At 42.5% G+C, this 22,864-nt stretch overlaps 1 protein-coding gene across 3 annotated transcripts in view; it reads right to left on the reverse strand.

Moving 5' to 3' along the window:
* Positions 1-22,864, reverse strand: part of dnah9 (dynein, axonemal, heavy chain 9) — a gene marked incomplete at its 5' end in the record, with an annotated part of 163,638 nt that overhangs the window by 51,456 nt on the left and 89,318 nt on the right. For all 3 annotated transcript variants that reach the window (XM_080516868.1, XM_080516869.1, XM_080516867.1), the window contains 10 exons: positions 726-848; positions 927-1,162; positions 1,935-2,123; positions 4,907-5,026; positions 5,939-6,133; positions 7,404-7,634; positions 8,201-8,380; positions 8,791-8,871; positions 20,458-20,691; positions 20,876-21,037. In XM_080516868.1, the coding sequence (XP_080372994.1) occupies positions 726-848; positions 927-1,162; positions 1,935-2,123; positions 4,907-5,026; positions 5,939-6,133; positions 7,404-7,634; positions 8,201-8,380; positions 8,791-8,871; positions 20,458-20,691; positions 20,876-21,037 (1,751 nt within the window). The remainder of the gene's footprint in view (positions 1-725; positions 849-926; positions 1,163-1,934; positions 2,124-4,906; positions 5,027-5,938; positions 6,134-7,403; positions 7,635-8,200; positions 8,381-8,790; positions 8,872-20,457; positions 20,692-20,875; positions 21,038-22,864) is intronic.

A 22,864-nucleotide genomic window follows, 5' to 3' on the forward strand; every position in this document is an offset into this window, starting at 1 on the left:
TGTTTGGGAATGCGAACACGGACATGTGTCCTTTTTTGAAGAATACTGTTATTGTCTTTGCTGTTGCTTTTTAACATTCAGATATGATCGTTTTCTATTATTTGTCTCTGAAATAAACTCAATTTTCTTGATAGATAATAGTTTGAGTTCATTTTACTTTCACTTGAAGGACATCAGATTACATAATACTCTATTGACTCCATTGTGTTAATTAGTTGCTGATTTACTCGCCTTAATTCAGCTGATGAATACAGTCGTAACGTGTGAAAGCAGAATCTCTTAATAGGCTATTGATCCAGATTCTGACTATCCGATAGCTTGTTTAGCTTGGAAACGACCGGTACCAGTTCACACTGTGGTCGAGAAATGATTTGCTTCACAAATCTGTTCCCAAGTTTGATCTTTGACGGAAAGAAAAAGGAAGCGATCAATGTCGTGTTGGTGTTTCTGTTATTGTTAATCATGAGTTGAAAGTGCTTTAAATTGCACCATTGTGTGTGAAGCAAACGTTGCATTGAGGTTAATCAAAGCGAAATAATTTTTATTCATATATGACTGAACTGCAAATGCATTTTCATCAGTTTCCATACACAAGCAAAGCAGAATCGATTGAGCTTGATTCCAGTTGATGATGTCAAAGACCGTTGATATTTTCACGAAAGAAGCAAAGGAAATATGAAGAGAATTATTAACCTGTGAAAGAAAATTCTGAGAACTCTTCTTACCTTCCCTTCTTGATGGTTTCTCTGCCCAGCAGAGGTCCGAGAACAGGGTCCAAGTTCTCTTCCAGGTTCTCTATCAGAACCACGTCGCCTGCCGCCAGCGCTCTCTCTATCGCATCCAGGTACCTTTTAAAACAAAAATCTGTCTGTCAGAGATCCATCAAGCCCTCAGCTCTCTAGGCAGACGTGTGCCGAGCCTCTCACCCTCGCTGCCCCATGCGGATCACCCGCAGGTCTTCGCCGTACTTGTTCTTGATCCACTTGACGCCCTGCAGCTGCGGGTCCACCATGAGCGGCCAGCGCTGACATGACGTGAGGATGGTGGCGTTCTCAGTGGACATCCTGTCGGCGGGTAGACCCTCGTTCTGCCACGCCGCCACGTCAGCGTCGTCGGTCAGCATGGTCAACGGGTCCAGGTCAGGAGTCACAGGGATGGGAACCTTTCACGCAACAGTGGATGTTCTTTCTTTAAAAGCCTTCTGGTTCATACGCAAACATTTCTTCTGATACAGATAGGATTCAGGTCTTACAAGATTGCGTTCAGGAAAAGATGTTTCTATTTATTAAATCTGTCTTTCTGAAAAACATCAAACAAACAAAAGAAACCCATCATATTGGAGCATGTTCCTGGAGCCGGTGTTCCACTCTCTGGAAGTTCTGAACCAGGGTTAGAGTAGCGATAACAACACAACACAGAGACCCGAGCTCAGGCTCGCTAACTCCCATAAGCTTCAAAGCCATGCTGTCAGGGTGAGTGTAAAAACACCCATAATGCAACAGCTATAGGAAAGGTTTTGGGAATATTTTACTGTATTTTGCACTTGAAGGTTTCATTAAAATGTTGAGATTGGAGTCATTTTCGGTAAGAATCGTTTGGTTTTGTGAAAATGTGAAAACATTTTCAACATGTAAACTCTGCACCACAACAACGAAAAAGTTAAAAATTTAGATTTAAAGATTATTATAGCACTAGTTTTACCAATCCGGCCCACTCAGGATGAAATATGCTGTATGTGGCCCCTGACATAGAATGTTTTTGACACCCCTAATTTACATGAATCTGTCCTTTCCAAATTTTAACCGTTGCATTCTGGAGCTAAATCTTTGGTTGCAATTTCCTGATGCTAATCTGTATTAAGAATCTTTTAAGGTTATCATCAATATCAGAATTCCACACTGGAAATGAAGTTCAGCTCCAGGTCTTGAACCGACCTGGAGCTGACTGAGATACGGCCTCCAGGTGTCGTCCATGAGCTGCAGCCTGTAGCGTTTGGTGAAGTAGCCCAGGTAGGAGATGAATGCGGTGATGAGGAGGACATCCCCGCACAGAGTCCTCTCCTGCTTCTTGAAGTTTTCCACGGCCTCTGCCCAGCGAACGTTCTCCGAAGCTAAACCACCAACCTGGAAAACATAGAACGAGAGGATCGTTCATCTCCTTCAACTTGTGTCATCGCAGCGTATTCCCCATCGGCGGCGTGTAAAATCAAATCTAAATGAATCCCTGTCACCAGCCGTTGACGCACCGGCCCGCGAACACCAAGAAAATCTTCCGAGCAACAATGACTTGCTGCTTTTCAAGTCGGTTTTTATTAGGTTTTCATATCCTTCATAACCTGCCCGTGTACCCGCATCTCTACTTTTTACTGCGGCGAAGATCCGATTTCCCTCCGGGGATCAATAACGTTCACCTTCATATCTCATTTCTTCTAAACTTGGGAGGCTGCGCCACTTTGATGGAGACTGAAAGTCTACTGCATGCATTGCTGAGACGGTGTTTGATTCAGCATTTGCATGGATATTTGGGCGGATGGACGCAACCTTTTGTAACTCCTGTCAGGCCTTTTTAGAAGCTCCCTCTGAATAATTTAAATTATCATACTAACACCGCCAACACTCATCTTTTTGTTTTGCTTCTGTCAGCAGGAGATTTACACTCTGCTTCATGATGGTGGGATTTGTGTTTATAAATATGTATACATTTCTGTGTGTGTGTGTGTGTGCAAACATACGTACAGTACAGATAAAGATCCACAACAATAAAAATAGGTGTGTAAGAATGCTGATAAAAATGAACATACGCCCAGGAGTAATGCAAAAGCTGCTTTATACACAGATTATTGGGAAGCGTTAGTCTAGTTTTAAAGGCTGATGGGAATGTACATCATTGCAATAATTCTCTACAATAAAGGTCCAACAAACACAAACAGAGGGGTGTCGTCAGCAAAACACACAAGGACAAATCAAATACTGAAGGAGTCACTGAGCAGCCAATTGGTTTATATTTAGATCACCAGCTCTGGAAGTGTCCTGTTGGATAAAAAGCTCAGGAGCACACGGTTCTAATGCTCAGACTTTGCGCATCGATTCTTAAAAATATCAGATTGGAATACAAAATAATCTGTAATGAGCAAATCCAAATTAATTAAATGAGGTGGTCTGTGATAAGATTTCAATCGGTCTTAGATGTAAAACACGTTTTTGAACACGTCGTTTCAATGCTGGTGCTGATGTGTGACTTTCCAATCAAAAAGAAAGATTGAATAATTTAAAAAGCAATTTTTAGTTGCATTAAAACAACCATATAACATATCTGCCAATACAACCTTCTTCTGCTGTCTCAAATGTTCCCGTTCATTTGGACTACTTGACCTGTTGCACTGCTGTTCGCTGGAAGCATCTCGCCCCCGGTAACACTCTATAAATTCATCTCCAAACCACCCAGATTAGACAAGAAGCAATAAATCATCCTGGACAAATGAGACAAATATCAGGATGCAACATGCCCGTGTTCATAACAAGCTAAACTAATTGGTTAGAGGGCAGTGGGTGTGGACGTTAATGGACCTTTCAGTCAGGTGTAATTTGTGTTGATATAAAAAAAAAAGGAGAGTCGCTGCCAGGAGAGATGTCTGAGGAGCGTTTGATTCGTCTTTTAGATGAAGTGATGTCGTTGGATTAATGGTAAAGCTTCTCCTCTCGGGGTAAACAGACACCGAGCGCCGGCGCAATCCACAAGCTGATTCTTTACATGAGATTGGGCAGGCGACTCAGTCTGTTTGGACCAGTATGGTCCAAACTATGGCCCGCCAGCCAACTGAGGTCCAGAAAATATTATCAAATACCATTTACCTTCATTTTAACCACACAGCCAGTTTTAGTGGGAAACTTGGAACCATGTAAGAGCCACAAAACCTTTATCCTCATTAAAAAGGTCACAATATGATGTGTCTCTGCTACTGGAAATATTTATAGGAACTAACTGTCAACTCATTTGTGAAATTGTTTTTGTTATTATTTGTAATTTAAAGGTATAGTAGAGGATTTTCTTCTTCCGGGTGGATCATCAAAATAACTGGTCCTCCCAATTGTCAATCATTCCGGTGATATATGACGTAAGCCCGTCGTACGTGCTCGTCTCTGCGCGCAGCTCACTCTCATCATGCCGGTGGCCGACCCGACGCATTATTCTCGGACATTTTTACACAGTTTCACCCCCTCTGGTGCAAATCTTCTTGTAAAGTGAGCTTATGTGAGTGATGCCGACTTGTGACTTGTAAACAGAGCGTGCACGAGGAGAACTGGGCTCGTGCATGTCTCTCGCACGCGTTTTAGTAGGCGTTCCGTCTCGGGAGCAGGTACAGCGTTGCGCATGCGCATTTTTTTCAAAAAGTGGAGAGGGCGGTTCTTTCCTAAAATTCGGGAAAATCCTCCTGTATACCTTTAATATTTAAATTACCAAAGTTTTGGAAATTCAAAACTCATTAGAATTACTTTCTTTTACTGTAAAGCAGTAAAGGCAATATTTCTTTGTAAATTAGCCACAAAGAATGGGAATGGGAAAAGAGCACTTATAATTTTCTTGTGACTGACATTTTAGGTGTCTGTTTAGATGACAATGATGCTTGGAGCCACTGAAAATGCTACTTTTCTGAAATGCTGCTACTGCATCATGGCTGTAGGAAACAGTTCTCCTGCAATGAATATAACAAACAAAATTTTTTTTGCAGTTCTTAGACTTCATGACACAGTTTTCCACAGTTCTGGTAACCATGGAAACCAACTATATAGAAGTTAATTAGCTGTGTTATCTTCATTATTTAAGTGGAATGTGGGTGAAAACAACTCTTAGTCGGAGACCTCTGGACTAAGGCTATCAGTTCCCTGATATAACCCCTCCTCCTCACCAGGCGGTTGGCGAGCGAGATGGTTCTCGCGGTAGACTCCGCCTCCTGTTGGCACTTGAGCTTGTCAGCAGTTGCCTGCTCGAACTTTGCCGTCAGCTTGGCCAGGTTCTCATTAAGAACCTGAACATAGCACACAAACACAAGAGAGAACAAAGAGTTAAAACGCAGGATCCTCAAAGAAATAAAAGACGACTGAAGTTGGGTAAAACTCAGCGTTCCCCGCCGCTATGGATTTGTTTGGCGCATGGAAGCAATTAGCACAAGGACAAACAGGATTAATCCGCGGAGAGGCGAGCAGGTTCACTAGATTAGTCGGAGGATTGCTAATTCCCCTCAGCTCTGAATCCGCACTGTCCCTGACTGAAGGGGGCCAGAAACACGAAGGCCGGGAGTCACGCCGGATCTTATTAGGAGTTGTCGCTTGGCTCGCGGCGGGGTTTTTGATGCTGTCCCAGAGCGCACCCCCCCCCCACTGCCCCCGCCCCCTTCACCCTCTGATGTGCTGAATGTCAAACGCAGCTGAGAAACAATTATTTACAGCTGCTTTTATCAATAGGGGGGGGGGGTTTAGCTTGATGGATTTGGTTTTAGATTAATGAACAGCGAAAGCCTTTAAAAGCACTTACAGCAGCCTCGCTTATTGATGGAGCGCCCCGGCGGTATATCACTTACCCAAAGAGATCCTGTGTCAACCGTCACTCACACTTTGATAAAATAACTCATATCCTGGGTTTTTTTTTTTTTTTTTTTAGCTTCTGCAGCCGTAGGTGGCATCAAATTCTTATTAAGCATCTTCTGGGTTTGATAGAGTTGTTGACATTTCTTTTAACTTCAGCTCACTTTCTTCCTCGTCAGGCAAAGTTTGAAGTTTATTTTAGTTTTTTTTTTTTTCTTTCAAATGATAAGAACCAACGGCGAGTCCTTTCTTTAATAAAGCCGTTTGGAAATCCTCGGGATTTGACTTATTGAAATTGTCTTCTCGCGGAAACTTGCGGCGCGGCAAACAGAACTTTTCATTTCCTGCGCCCTTACGCTGATCTTGCTCTTGATGGCGGCAAGCTTGTCCTGCGCGGCGGCCAGCTCGGCGTTGGCCTTGCTCAGAGCCTGCCGCTTGGGCTCCACCTCGCAGTACACCTCGTAGAACTTGACGATGTTCAGGACCCAGGAGCACAGGCCGGCCGCCGCGTACGACTTGGAGGCCACCAGATCTGGCTGGAACTCTTTATCCTGGCAACACACGCACACGCACACGCACACGCACACACACACACACACACACACACACACACACACACACACACACACACACACACACACACACACACACACCACACACACACACACAAAAACCAGCATTTTATCACTTGCTCCGGTCGGGGGGAAAATGTAACAGGTCTGTAGAGACGGGCCAGATATAGTCACTGTGATAACTGCAGATGAATATGCATGCTATGACATACATCCATACATATGCATGCACATCCTACACACAGCTTAACCCACGGGGGGGAAAAAAAAGGTGAACATGTACTCATACGTGCTGGAATAAACACAAACAGATGTATGTGTACAGCCAAGGAAGTGTGCTGTTGAACAGTGTCAACACGAGCAGCAGTGCAGGAATAACGGGAAAACGTCTGCAGCGATTAGTGAGAGGAAGAGAAACGTGTGACGAGAAGAATGTGACCTCTGATAGCTGCTCTTCTGCCTCTTGGACACTAAAACAGACACACACGCACAAGCACACGCACACGCACACGCACGGATCATTATTTTAATGAAAGACTGCACATGCTCACCGCATGGCAAGTGTGTGACAGTTTACATTTAACATACAATAATAACTCACCCCTGAGTCTTCCTATCACATATTCATTAACAGTGAATTACAGTAACATTTGTTCTTAATGTTTGATTTCATTAGAAGTTGTTGCATTGGTGCATTGGCCCCTGGAGAAGTGGGTATAGTCAAGATTTTTGCCTTCTTTTAAAGCAGCCATAATGTTTTTACTTTAACCCTGGAACATGCATAAGGGTGCAGTTTGAATGTAAACAAAGAGAAAAGAAGCAAACTCTTCTGACCCTTCACACTGACTACCATGCTCCCTGGTTTCAGCATCATTGTGACAATGTAGCTAACTGAATGTGCAAACTGAAGCAAACGAGATTGAATTATTTTGAGTCTTTCCCCTATAAAAAAATGAAGAAAGTCAACCTTTTAGGTGTGAATTTATTACACTTTTTTTCCTTTATCCGCTGTGCTGACATAGCTTAAATTCGCTCCGTTGAATGGCCTAATCAGGGTGGCTGTATAAAATTTGTAACGCCTAATTTACTGGTTGATTTTCTTCGGCTGTCATTCGGATCCAGACATAATGTGCCACTGTCATTGTAGTCGCGTCCCCCCCTGCTAAAATTATGAGCCATTAGTCCACGTTGAAGCAGCAGGCGCCGTGAGCGACGTCTCCGCTAAGCGGAGGCTGGTTGCAGCGCTCACCTGCAGGTAAGGCACGATGGCCTTCAGGCACGCCTCCGGGATGTTCTCCTTGTTGAAGTTCACGAGCGAGTCCAGGAACGCATCCACCTTGGCCATCATCACCTTTGCCGCCTTCCAGCTGCGGTCTTTAGGGACTTTCCCGCCAGGCGCCATCAGCACCATAACCGCCGCCGTGACGTTGGTCACCGCCGCCACCGGAGAACCGAACGACTTCAGCTCCGTCAAGTTGTTCTGAAGTCGGCGGGAAAAAAGAAAAGAGAAGAAAAGAGCCGTGATTTAATTGAGTTTGAACGGCACATCTCCGAGGGGGTGAAAAAAAAAGGAGAGAAAACGGAACGGATTAGGATGAAAGAAGAGGAACCTGTGCTGACTTTGAGAAGACAACAGAGAATTCTAATTAGGGCATCTTTAGAGAGCGCCGAGCGGTGATTGAACTGTCTGTTCTGCCTGTTTGAACAGAGAGCACCTTTTAAAACATGGAAGGTGTTTCTGAAAATCCCCAAGGCTGCTCATAAACCTTCATGGGATGCAGGGATGAAGTAAAATGTCTGCCGAACATAGGGAAGACATCATTTCTTTAGCTAAATCCGACGATTCAATAATCTTCTATGTAGTTCAAGGCCTGTGTGGACATAACTTATTCTTCTGAAGCCTTGAAATCAAACACAGAAGTGAAAAAAAAAAGAAAAAAAGAATGTAACCCCTCGGAAAAAAAAAAAAAAAGAACAAAACCGAGAGAGAAAAGTATAGCAGAGACAATCAATGATGCACAGCGAGGGATGACGAAAGGCTCTGACCTTATTGAGGGTGTTGAGGGCGTCCTGAGCGGCGAGAAGAGCCGGTTCGGCCTTGGCTAAATCCTCCTCGCAGTCTCTCTGCTTGCCGCTGACCACCACAGCGATGGCCGCCACCTTTCGCTCCTCCTCGTCGGCCACGGCCTTCTCTCTGGACACCTTCTCGGTCTCCACGCCGACCACCTGCCGACGGCGGCAGAGGATTTATTCGGTTTAGGCGGAGTCAGTGGCTTTAGCAAACACACTGCTGGAAAAGACGACACTCTCAACAAGCAGAGGATAATCCCAGAGTGACGACGGCTAAGCACAATGTCGTTAGTGTGTAAAATTGAGATATCACACTGGGTTCAGTTTTTAATAACATTTAAATTTAAACATGAATGGAAGTCTATTAAAAGTTAGGTTGGGACTCTCCATACATTAATCATATTAGTCATTAATATTACATTAGTAAAGACAGAAGTCCTTAAAAATTATAATCCCACTGGATGTAAGTGGACAGAAATACCAACATTTTCCAACATCCGTGATTTGCATTTGGAAAATTGCATTTTCAGTTTTGCCCATGCTGACACATTAGATTTAGTTCTTGCCTGAATCAGCTTGTCGGCATCTTCGTTTTTCTGCTTGAGTTCCACTTCCTGAGCAGCCAGCTTGGCCTTGAGCTCGTCCACCTGAGAAGAGACAGTGAATATATTCATGAGAATGTTTTTTTTTTTTTTGCATAACAGAGGAGTCAAGGTGCAATGCAGGCAGTGAGTCGACACCAATTGACCATTGGTGTAGCAGTATGACCACCAATATTTATGTCGGTCCTTCTTTTGCTGCAAAAATAGCCCTGATCTTTTGATTTAAAGAATAAATACAACTTTGAATAGCACTGGAAGTAAGTACTGAAACATGTGAGATACCACCCACATCAATGACCGGATCACTGTTTTTCTCCCTTGGCCCACATCTCACTGTGGATCATGAATACCACCAAAAAAAGCTGTTTTTCAGTCGTCTGTCATCCATTTTTCTGCTTCTCTCACTTCAACTTTGAAGAAAAAATGTTCACTTGCTGCCCAATATATCCCACCCACTAACAGGTGTCATGGTAAAGAGATAATCAGTGTTATTTCCTCCTGTCAGTGTTCAGATTGGCATAGCCGATTGGCGTATATAGTCGGCTTTACTTTCACTAAATCAAAACTTCGATGTTTCACGAAAGGCCAAAACAGTATTCTCTTACAATCTGAAAATAGGGAAAACAACAGCATAATTGCTCCCGCTTGCACAGACATCAAGAGCTTTCTGTGAATGCCCATCTTCGCTGCGTTCCCAGGAGTGTGGATCAGGTTACATAGATCAATCCAGCTGCGATGTTTGTGACTTGAAGAGAAACAGACGGCCTCGCTCGGTCCAGAGGTGAGAAATACACCTGTTGATCAGCTAATTAAAACCCCATTTCAGATTGATTTGCACAGAAACAGGAATATGAACAGTTGGGGGTCTGATGAAAGAAAAAAAACAGATATCGGTAAATCTCCAGGATGATTACGGTTTCAATTCATATGACAAGCATCTGCAATCCGAACATATGCAAAAGTTTAACTTTAGGTTCTTCCATCGGGGAGGCGCCTGATCAGTCCTAAATTTATTCAATCCAAAGGAAGACTCTTCAGCCACAACAAGAACAAGGATTCTTGTGGCAGATGGTGAAGCCCCCAACGGGGCCCTGATCTCGGCACCACAGAGCCAGTCTGGGATTACATGAAAGATAGAAGACATGGAAAAGACAGCCGACATCCACAGAAGAGCTGCAGCAAGGCCGAGATACTGGGAACGACCTGTCTGTCAAATTCTGGAAGAAAACAGTCGAGAAGAACCGAGGCTGGGTTTGAAAGAGAGAGCCTTCATGCCACAAATTTATACATGATTTCTCCCTTCCCTGCATGCGGTAGGATGTTTTAATGCACACTACATGAGTCGAATGATTAATGTGAGCCACTGTGGCTTCAAATCTGTTCTTAAACTCGCAATTATAGGGAAAAAATGTAATAGAATCTCATTACATCTTTTAAAATGCATTTTTATTGACATATTATAAAACTTATGTGTAAAAATGTCAATTTAAATCACAATGTGAGATCTATAACTGTCATATTCCTTCAATACTACATGTTTTCATAGACACTGAAGAATCGCAAAAACTGTTGGAAGTCTTGGCAACTACGACAGAAAAAGCTGATTGCTCTCAGCAACCTTGTATCTTCATTTTCATCATGTACATTCTGCGCCACAACAAAGACAAACTTTAAAGTTTAAATTTGAAGGTTATTATGGTCTGATTTTACTGGTCTGGCCCACATTAAGATGAAATTATACTGTTTGTTGCCCCTGAACTAAAATGTGTTCGACACCTTTGATTCTAGTCTGTCTTGAAGAGAGAAAGATCTGAAAGGTGCTTAAACTAGTCAACAAACCACAAAAATGGCTGTAGATCTTCGCAACTTTAAACTGAAAAGTCAGATTTGAGAGTACAGACTGTACTTACCATATAAAACCCAAAAGAGACTCTTGGAATAAATATGAGGTCACTGTCTAACAACCAAATGGTGAGCCCTTTTTGCTATTGTCAAAAAAGATTTGAATAATGATTATTACTCAAGAGGACTTGGCCACTTTAGCATGTCGTCTGTCCCCGCTGTCAAAAGTCAAAGATATAGCAGGTTGCCAACAGATCAAACTTTTAGCACCAAAGTGGCTCCAACATTCAGAAACTTAACTTCAGAGACCTGACTCCAACTCAAAATTCCCTCTTCTCATTTTAAAGAGTCCTCAAAAAAAACACTATATATACGAGACTGACTCTAAAAAGCTGTGTAGTATCACATTGTCTGGGTGGAAATGAGGAGTGGGAATAAAACAGGAGGTTTGATCAGTGGGAACATTGGAGTCCCAACAGTAAGCAGGAGGTTGTGTTTATAATTGGGGGAAAATCCAGATGGACGTGTCTATGATTAAAAAGATTAGGAAGCTATTGACGAAATGGGCCACAATGGCTCAGTGGGTAGCAAAATAATCATAAGGAAAGTTTTGTAAGTAATTGCAGAAGGGTTTAAAAAAAAAAGTTTACTTGAACAGAATGTGACAAATGGTCAGAAATGTAGTCATTCTATCATTTAGTCTGAAGGTATAGCTGATTTCATCAAGCTGAGATGAAACAGACAAGATAAAGGTCTCTGATGACTACAAATAGTACAAACTCACATGTAAAATAACTGATATTAATTACACAGGTTCTAGTATGCCCTACAAATGAAAAAAACAAAAAAACAAAGCACATGCTAAATGGTAGACGACATAAAAATGACCAGTAGTGCTGGTAAAGACTAACAAGATAATTCTCTACAAGCATTAATGAATGATTGAAAGAAATAGAAGGTGCAAACACAGATAAATGAAGCAAAAAGAGTTGCACGGTCTTGACAATGACGACTGAATGGCAATCTCTGAGAGGACAGATTGGGCCCTACATGAATAGCAATGTCACCACAAGCCACGATAATTCCATTAAATGCATCACATTTACTACAACTTCAAGGTTGAGGAGCCTAATAATGAGCAGTCAGTCACTATATTATCTAGTCTGCCATGTTTCCATCAATACAAAAAAAATTAATAAGAGGTACCAACATCCGTAGATTGCTAAACCTGGGTAGATAGCACAATCCCAACGCAACGTACAATTGTAACATTGTTTCATTTTGAGTGATGCACTCATGCAAACGGTTTTTGTTATCGTTAGATCTGCTAAATAATTACTGTTTGAAAATTCCAGCCAGGCTGATGCCAGTCTCACTCCGTGGCCCGTCAGAGTGGCCGATAATGGATGTTTGTCTGTTTTCCTCTTTGCAGCAGAAAGAGTCGGTGAATTAATGAATGCACATGGTGACTCGTGAGTCACCGGTCATTAAAGTGTGTCATGGGTTTTGAATGATTCACTCATTCTCAAACATCACCAGGCGTGACGCCATCTAAACTTCTGGGACGGTGGAAAAGAAATTAAAACGTTGGTCATCCTGAACTGAACAGGAGGTGGTCACCCTAATTCCAGCATCTCGTCTGTCGTGAGTCCTACAACACTGCCAACGCTGGTAAACGGAACAACACGTATAACGTTGGCTATAAGTATTCATGTTTCCGGACTAAATGGACCAGACTGGACACAAGTAATGCTGCACAATATGAGGAGAACGTGCGAAATGTGGTAATGTTGAGTAGAGCAATATAGATATGAATTGCTTCGAGAACAAACCCTTAGAATGTAGATGACATTAGCATATTTGTGCAATGAGATTTATTGTGATAAAAAAAAACAGTGCTCTTTCTCTTACCCCCTAATTTCTATCTGGTATGAAATAATTAAGACGGTCTGTCATTTTACATTTTAAAATAAAATCACTTTGAACTTGCATGGACGCGATTCCCTGTGGTCAGTTCGCTTTCTGCATTGCATCATTGCATATGTTGATATTGTAATAACTAACTCATTGTTGCACTGCAGATGGCATTAGCTACCTCTTACATGTTGTATCATATAGTTTGAAATGAAAACATGTGCATTAATACGAGGGGAGTAGTCAATAAAACATCGGGCTGGGCTCCTCACAATCTATTTTTGTCTAATTAAATGCTATAAGCAGCAATGGTTGTGTATATCACGGACACTAATGAATCCATCGCTATCGTCTAATTGAATCTCTGAGGCGGTTTTGAAGGACCTATCATTTGTTTTTGTTGTTTGTATCATTGTCGGGTCTTATTAGCAATGCAATCTCGGATCAGGGCTCAATGGCACTTTAATTGAAACCTAAACGTCTCGTCAGTTCTTCAAAGCGAGAAATGGGATTCTGTGGCTTAGGGAAGTTGAACAAATAGGCTCCGCAAAGCGGCCTAAACCTTTTGCAGATAACATTTTGTGCGGTGCAGGATTGTGCCGTGGACCACGTACGTGACCTTTAATCTATTACTGAGGGGGCGAAAAAAAAATTCTTAGCCTGTCTGAGCAGATAAAGGGGAAAAAAGAAAAAAAAAGATGAATGGCAAGCAGATCTGGGGAAAAGAAAAAAAAAAAGGCTTTTGGATCAAGAGCAGTTATCAGCACACACACACACACACACACACACACACACACACACACACACACACACACACACACACACGCACACACGCACACACGCACACACGCACACACGCACACACGCACACACGCACACACGCACACACGCACACACTCACACACTCACACACGCAAGAATGCATAGAGCAAGGACGGCCGTAAAGAGAAATTAAAGCCGTTGCAAACTCCTCATAAGTCCCGGAGAAACAAGGCTCTGCATCACCGTCCAGCTCGATCCCAACGTTGCACTGGGGAAATAAAAAGAGGCCGTTTCTCATGCTCGTCTTTCAGCTAATTAACAAACTGGAAATCGGGCCGTAGGGAAGGCGGACCTTCCGAATGGTGGTGGCGGCGGCGGCGGCGACAACAACGACTCCGTACAAAGGATTCGGTCGAACGTCGGACGAGCCCCGAATGAGCCATCAGAATGATGAATAGGCAGGAGGAGGGGGAGACAGGAGGACGAGAGGGATCAACTAATTGGTGGGAGAACATGGGTTGATGTTCAATACAGCTGAGCTGCTGCTGTGTTTATCTGCTGTGGCAAGAAATCAGAGTACAAAGCTAAAAAAAAAAAAACTTAAAAAAAACCCCTCATAATACAACACACTCTTGGTTTCCCTAAACGAGAACACCCAGTTCTTGAGGCGAGATCTGACTTGATCAGAGCGAGAGACGGCTCATCCGTGTGTGTGGGTAAAATTCAACCGCCAAGAGTTTGGTGTTTGGCTCACGATGCAGCGGCGGCTAAGTATAGCTTTATTCATGCAACAAAGAGACATCTGGCAGTTTGTGTTTCAGAAGGAGGGGGTTTCTACTATTTCTATTTATCCCCTGAGAAATTCTACCCTCATTTGTGAAGGATATTTTAAGACATTGATACCTGGGTTTAAGATGTTGGTAAAAACCAAACATGAACACATGACGTCATGTACTTGTTGGAAAAAGCTGAAACTGACCAACACCACGGATATTGTAAACTTTACAGCTGTCAAGACCTACCCCCCCCCCCCCCCCTACATTTTCTTGTTATGTTATTTACTTCATTATGACAATTATCACAAATTCTGCAAATTGTTGAAAGAAATCTGAAAAAATGTTGTTGTTACATAACAATCACATGCCACATTAAATGAAGCTTATTGGTTTTCTTGTTTGCATTGCGAAAAGTTGTGATGGGAATGCTATTTTTGTGAAAAGTTCTACTGCTAGCTTTACTGAGTCCTACAAGTACAAATGCTGTGACTTCACCAGTGAAGGAATGAATGAATGAATCTATATTTCAAACATATTCAAGCCATAATCCATTTTCAGAAAGTTGCATTCGCAGTGGCTCCGACCACCAACGTGTAAACGGGTAGCCAAAATGTAACAAAATGCTTGTATTTTCACTGGAAAACATTGGAAATGGGGTCGTAACGACCGTCCTTGCAAACTGGGTTTCATAAAGCTTCGCACACCTTCCGCTGCTGCGTCACTGATGCTCTGAGTGTCTTGCTATGAGCATTTCTTCTAGTCAGGTGAATTCCACAGCAAATTCATCAAAAACACTAGTTTATTTCATTAAAATAATAAATAAATAAACTTGTGTGTCATTTATCATTTTTATACTCATCCCGATCGTCTTGCAGGCAGATTTTCGTCTATATGTTTCCTTGAAAGCGACTGGTTTGACCACCTCGTCCTTTAAAAACCACAGCTGTTGCTACAGATCCTCCAGCTACAGCACAATTAGAATTGTCCTCGCATCAGTGCTGCTTTCTCCTCCACTAATACAACACCCACCACCTATATGGACACTGCCACTGCTGTTGCTGCCTTCGACACATATCAATGCTCACAGCCTCAGGTAGGATACTACCTCCACAAAACTGAACACGGGGAAAAAAAAAACAGAAAAATAACATGGAACTAATGTGGTCTCCGGGGAGCAGATGACTCATACACTTATACAGCATCTCCTGCAGCCCCCCCCCCCCCCCCCCCCCCCCCGCAGAACAGACAAACACAGCACAGTGGTCCCTGCTTTAACCCTCCCAGAGTCCTTGTTTACCATGACCACAGCAGCCCCTGGTGAGCCGCGGCTTCTGCTGCACGCGGCGTTAAATAACAGCACTTAGTAACAGGGCAGCCATCAGCGTGGATGCACTAACAAACACGGGGCACATTAATGGTGGTTCGTTGCTGCAGAGGATGTACTCTCTAATTAGAATGGTCCCCATTTACCGTACAACCTTTACATGTATATATAAATATACATACACATACTGTATATATGTTTGTATGCGTGTGTGAGAGAGATGGGAAAACATTGTGGCTTTGTGCAAAAATGTCACTGATGTGTAAGTATGGGCTGTTTGTGTGATTGTGATGTGTGATTCTGTAACGGTGGGGATAAAATGTGTGGGCTCTGTTTATGCAAACCATGTATGGTATGTTGGATCGAAGGCATGCGAGTACGTGCGTGCGTGCACGTGTTTTGTTTAAAAAAAAAAAAAACATTCACACAGCGGCGCGGTGCCCACCGATCCGCTATAATTAGGGGCTGCTTCCCGCGCAGACCTGGTGCTGCATTATTCATATAGCTCGCTCCTGCAACGGTGTGGTGGAGGTAAACACAGGGACAAATGGATCCAGGTGTAGATATTAAAGACGGAGATGTTAAATGATGCAAATAAACATTCCGCAGGACAAATGGCAGAAGGGAGTATCAGGGAGTAGGTGGATGCACGCGGCATTTCAAAGACATGGACACGAAACCTACGACTGTCATCATAAAATACAAAGTAGTTCTCACACAGTCAGTCGTACTTATTCCTGTAAATGAACATAGTTTACAGTACACATTATATCATTACTATGTTACGTGATTAATACATCCAATACAATAACAGTGCTGCCATCCAAGGTGCCAAATCCGTCCATTGGCAGCAGTCTGGAGTTCAGTGTCTTGGTTAAGGACACTTTGGCATGTGGACAGGCGGACATGGGAATCAAACCTGCAACCTTCTGATTGGGAGATGACTGCTCTACCAACCAATGGACAAAGTTAACAAAGTTTCCCTTGTTGAGAGAAGTGTAATGAAGATCCATAGAGCAGGGGGTATTCATTTTGCTTTCAATGGTGTTTTTCTGTTAAAAAAAACGTCAAAGGTATCTCATAGAAACCAACTTGACTGAAAGCAAAAAGTCTTAAAGAATATTGAATTCAGTTGAGCTATTACAAGCAAGAGTATTAACCCAAAAGTTGAGAGATCCCCAAAACCGATCAAAAATCCAAAGTTCTCCTCAAGGTTCTTGTGAATTCTGCACTTCTTTCCCCCTTCAATTTGGTCTTTTTTGTTCAGTAAAAGACAATATTTCCAATTAGAAGCTGTTTGGAAACAATCCCATCTACGCGCTAAAAAGGCTGCCAACGGTCAGCTCCAGGCGTTTATCCACCGTTATGTGGCATTAAGCATATAAAAGAGAAAGAGGCCGAAAAAGATTGGGAGGATCGATAGCGTGATTGCTTTCAGCGAGGAATAAAAGAACATTTAGAGGCATGGAAATTTGAAAAATATAAATAAAAGATAATTCAACAAAACAAGATAGAACCACAAAGTGCAGTCACTCAAAGCCCACAAAGGAAAATAGATGAAAGTTATAAAAGGGAATTATTGAAATAGTACCAGGGAGTGTAGTAGGTATAGCAGTCAAAATATCTATTATCCAGTCAGGATGCAAGCTCTGTTCTGGAGATTGAACATGCTGAATACCTAATGTAGCACTGTTACAAGCAAGAAGTGAAAACACATCCTTCATATGAAGGTGGACTGGGCCAAAAAGCAGAATCCACCAAGTAATGAATACCTCCAAAGTCTGTACTGATGAAATGTGAAGGCTTTCATGGAATTAAAGAGATTCTCAAGAAGATTGTCAAAGAGATTCAAAGATGTCGAGACTAGAGGCCATGTGGGAACATCTGGTCATTGCCTTGTCGGTGGAGGCACAGCATTTAGCATTTAGCATCCCTGCACCATTTATTCAGACTCTTCTAGAAACTTCCTGAAGCCTTAAATGAAGCACATCTTTGAGCTTGTTGCGTTATCTTCTCAGACTCTAGGATAGGAGCTGCAACATGTCAAACGAGCCTGAGTGTGGCTCGCAAGCAAGAGCTGTTGTTTGGTGCAGGCTGATCTAAAAAGATGGGAGTCTCTCAATCTTAATATTTTTGTAGACTTGCCACAGGGCGAATGTTTAACTGCTTATCCGAGTATTTGCACGCATCACTTGCCTGAAGTATTGGTCTTTGCTACGTAATTGCCAGCTGTGCAGTCACGGGAATGTCACTCATTAGCCGGTGCGACTGGAAAGCAACAATCCCAACAAGGACGAAGCGGCTGCAAGACTCAATTCTCATCGCAATTAGATCCTGCATTACTCTGAGTGAGGTTAACTCTGCAATCTCCGCTGCAGATTGGTGGGAATGCAGTTCGGTGACAAGCTGCCTCTGAATTAGATGCACTTTGCAGAAATTGTCCGTCCAGGTGGGCAATTTATGTTTCCTTTCCAGTCACAACTCCAGGGAAAGCTTCGGAGAGAAATTAAGACGTATGTGAGAATCCTCAGCAGCAGCTGCACAGTTAGCATGAGCTGCTCCGCTAACAATCATGAAAGCAAGGTGGAAAGATGTGGAAATTACCCTCCATTGACGAGCAGAAGAGACGGGCTGGGGGGGAGCAGGAGTCAGGGGTGAAGAGGACAGCTGCTTGCCAGTGTTATAAAGTTACTCCAGTAGTTTGGCCTGGTTACCAACAGTGTCGGCTCGAGCTGCAGTCAGGAGACGCTGGTAAAAACGGTTTACGGCAGCAATTAATGTACTCTCAAACCATTAACGCCCGATTACCGCAATTTAGGTCACATTTCTTCAATTAAAACCCAACCCCAATATTCTCCGATTTCTGAATCCAGAACGACTTTAACGTTCCATCATTGACCCCCGACGTCAACTGCGAGTGAAGTTGAGAAGTGACGCGTTTTAATGCCTTCTCCCAAATCGAAAGTGATTCTGTAATGGCTAATTTGGAGAGGGCCGTGGTACAGAAAGATCATCGCTCACACCTGTTCGACCACTCATGAATGGTAATCAGAAGCCAGACACCATGAGCATCAGGCTATTTGCAGTACGTCTGTAAAGGTTCGTCCATAACACGGTAAATCTTTCAATTGACTCCAGAAGTTTATTCTAAGAGGATTTCAAGGAATAAGCGGCATTAGCAGAATTAATGAATACTCATACACACAAGTGGGGATATATTATCTAAGTACTTTTCCTTTCATTCAAAAAACCTTTGATTTGGTCCATTTGCTTGAGCAACACATCTCGTATTCCAAGTGTGATCGTCTGATCGAGGCGCTTAGCAATTTCTTGAATCTCTAGATCTCTATTCAGACACACACTTGATAAGCCACTTGATAAGTGTGAATTAATTTAAAAAACAAACAACAGCACCTACTGGAGGCCCAACATGCTGACTACATATTTTTCACTTTCTGCCATTTACATGTAAACAGACATTATTTTCAAAACCCTGCTGTGTAAACGCAGAACTTTTCCAAAACAAAACTGTGAAATGCCTCCACATAAACCCTGATGTGGTATTACATTTAAAATAGACTAAATGATTACATTTTTGGTTGCTCCGTGTAATCTGAAGCGTTAAATTAAGTATTGTATACAGTTTGTTGAAGCGAGAAGAAACAATATATTCCATATTATTTACAAGCTTAAAAAAATAACTTTCAAATGCTGAAAAATGTTCTTATGGATTGTTGCTGTGACAATAATATTGTCAATATTTATTATGAAAATAATATTTTAAAGGACAAATTCACACTTTTAGCAAACAGAGTGAACTTTATTTTACAAAGCTTTGGTTTTGGAGTCAAAAACAAACTTCAGGGACGTAGAAACAAGAAGTCCAAACTATTTAATAAGCCTTGTGGTGAGATTTATTTCTCACTCTGGGCTCAGAATAAAACTCTTAAAGTCACCAGCATTAAGGAATAGAATGAAAAACATCAATTAGCTTTGGATGTAAACATGTTTTTGTTGAAAGAAATCCAGTTTTACCGGATGTAGAGGGGAAAATTAGCTTGGTGTGATAACGCTGTTTAACAAAGTGGAAACAGTGGATGTTTAGTAGAAATAAAGAGAAACATGAATGCTTGAAGACTCCCTGCAGGCGCTTCTGAAGACGCAGAAACACACTCGGCTTTGAATCTGAATTTATGTCTGATGTGCGTGGGGTTTTTTTTTTTCTTCTCTCTCCTCTCTCCAACCAAATAAAAGTTTAATTACCTTGGTAGACTTTCTTAAAGTGACAGATACGCCCCCTCACTGAAAAAAACCCAGAAAGTGATGAATATGCTAATATTTCATTTGAGAAGGTTGGAAACGAGCAGACTTCCAGTGCTCGTATTCACAAAGCATCTTAATACTAAAAATAGCTCTTGGCGACGTCACTCTTAGAATTCCTCGAAATGTAAGATTTTTCTTAGAATTTTCCCTTTGCCTGAGAGTTTCTTAAACAGACAAGATGACAGAAAGACAAAGAGAAAGGAAAGATGTTCTCCGTTTGTTTAACGACAATGATTTAATGACACGGTAACGGCTCGATCGTGCAGAAATAATGAGATGAGCTTATTTGTTCCACGCAATATTGCCCGAGATGAAGGTGATCACGACATTGCAGTATGACGCTACAGAGAGACTGCAGCAGTGTCGTCTGAGAGTGATCAGTCTGACCGTTGCAGCACTTTCACAGCCCCACATTAGTCGTAAATCACAGGAATTGGTGACCGCTGTGTCAACCGCTGCATTATGTTAATAATGCAATAATTCTTGCCATTTTAAGGCAAGCAAGTTTTTTAAATATACTTTTGACATGTTGGAATGGGGTTATAATGACTTTTTTGACAAAGACGGAAGAATTCAGTCAAAACTTGTCAAAGGTATGTTTTACAAACCTACTTACCTGAAAAGACAAAACACTTTTGAACAAACTAAAGGCATAATGAACATATCTAAGCGATCACTGGGGGTCGGTACCTGAGCAGAGGTGCTGTTGAGCTTCTGCAGGCCGTTCTCCAGCCGCTCCATCTTGCTGGTGAGGTCTTTGCTTTTCTGGCCCAGCAGGCTGCGGTACAGCTTGATCTGCTCCAGGAAGGACTTGGGCGTGGTGTAGTTGTAGCGCCGCTCGTTGGCCAGGTACTCCCTGGACGTGTGGTTGACGCTGGCGTGCACGTAGGCCATGAATTTACTCACCGACTCCTTCACTTGGGGCTGCGGGAAAGAACGCGGCGGCTTGACATTCAGGTTGAGCAAGATTTCCTCCGGCTCGGGAATTTAATTTTCCTCCGTCCGCTTTTGAAATTAATATCACATTGGTTGTGTCACGCCGGCTGACATTTGGAATTATATTTTCAGACCGTGAATGTCGTGTTTGCTTGTGAGTGTCGTAGCTCACTTCGATGTTCTCCACCTCCTGCAGGAAGCGGAAGCTGACCGACTCCAGCGCCTCCTGTGGCCACTCGTGGAACCAGTCGATGGCCGTGCAGTTGACCACGGCGGGGAACTTCCGGCTGCGGACCCTCAGTTTGCTGCCCACCGGGGAGAAACACAAAGCCACCTGCAACGCGGGGGAGAAGAACAAAAGGCGGGATGGAGGAGGGGCTTTCCGCTCCGATTAGTCGTTTCTTCATGGTCAAGAGACGGGAAACGCAGGAGTGCGAATTAATTATCCAAGGCCACGTCATTAAGCAAATAAAGCCTCCAGCGAGCGAGGGGCAGACGGATGCTCGCTGCTGGAGACGAACAGCTGGCTTGTTGAGGAGCTCGGCCAGATGCTCGCTACCGTTAGACTGAAGGAGCAAACACTGGGAGGAGACTCCACCCATGACAACACAAACAAACAAACACAATCCTTTGTGTTGCGCCTGCTGAACTATCTTAGTTGTATTTATTGAATTTTTTGAGTCACATTTTTTTCCACATCTTATTTCCAAGATGCGGTGGGCACCCACAATGAGGCGTTCTGGAGAGCTAATGGGGGGTCAAGGGTTACGCGCAATGGCAAGGCACAAAAACTAGATACTGGAGCAGTTCACTCTGCCGTCATGAGGCAGTGTGATTCAGAGAATCTAGAGGAGGAAATCATTCTGCTGATGACATCCAGCTCATTAAATGTAGCTTTGAGTGTGTTTGAGCATCATTCTGGCAGTCCTCCATCGCTGAGACGGTTCCAGTGAAAGTCACCAGTAAACATTCATGGCGACTTACATTGAAAGCAAAGTGTTTGGGTATCAGAACAATTTAATCAGCTATGAGGCTACAGCAGTCCTATAACTGCAGCAAGGGAATAGAAAAGGAAATTCAGTGAGATGATAAAACAACTTACAAGTTTACCCAAAGACCTGTTTGTTACCACTGCATTACGTCACTGGTAGTGTATCAGACAAACAGACTTTTCAACAACAGGTATCTTTGTACGCGTTGACAAATCTTATTATGTGTACAAATTCTAATACAGATGAGCTGATTTTTTTTTTTTTTTTTACACATTTCAAAACCTAATTGCAGACAGACAAATTATGAGACAACATTTGCAGATTCAGGTTCACACTGACAAATCATTTTACATATTGACAACTTTCCCTTTGGACACAGATTGAAATACAGACAGATAAGTCTCTCTCCGCATTGACAAATAGTTGTGTGACAATAATGCCCCCACACTGTTTGAGACTTACGTGCTGACATGGGTATCAGGACTCTGAGAGGTGGCAGTGTGAACTTCATCCCACCTCATATCGGCTGATGGTAATTTAGTTAATTAGCAGCTTCCCTGCTCTTTCTGCTGTTTACCAACCCTGACAAGCTCCGACTCAAATATTTTAGCAGCAAGTCACATATTGGCTAATGACAGGCTCTGCTAACTGCTAAATGCCACAACACTTTCCATACTTAATTTGAGAATCACTGAAAAACGATTTTTGGTGTGAGCTCTTGTGTCTGCACAAATGCCCACCGGCTGCACTGCTTTGACTATGAGTGGCAGTTCAACATGCAGGATTTCTTCTTCCGGAGTGTGAGAAACTCCCCTCATTTCTCCAGAAGTGGGTCATCTGAAACAACTTAACAGCCTTGAGCTATTCAAAATCAATAACCAAAAATATGTTTGTCAATTATAAATGCAAATTATGTTTGGGAAATATATTTGGGGAAAAAAAAAAAATGTTTTCTGCAATCTCAATATTTATTAAGCTATTACTGGTGACAAAGCTTGAAAGAAGCAAAATAAAGACGATTTAGTATTTCAATATATAGGCACGAGGCCTTCTTTTCCATACTGTGAGGCCAATTTGCAAAACTTTAAGTTTGATGGTAGAATGAGTTTATTTTAAGGGCATGTGAACAAAGTATCAGTCAAAATCATTCCAATGATTGATTTTAATAT

Source organism: Blennius ocellaris (assembly GCF_963422515.1).
Source record: "Blennius ocellaris genome assembly, chromosome: 21".
NCBI classification, from domain to species: Eukaryota; Metazoa; Chordata; class Actinopteri; order Blenniiformes; family Blenniidae; genus Blennius; species Blennius ocellaris.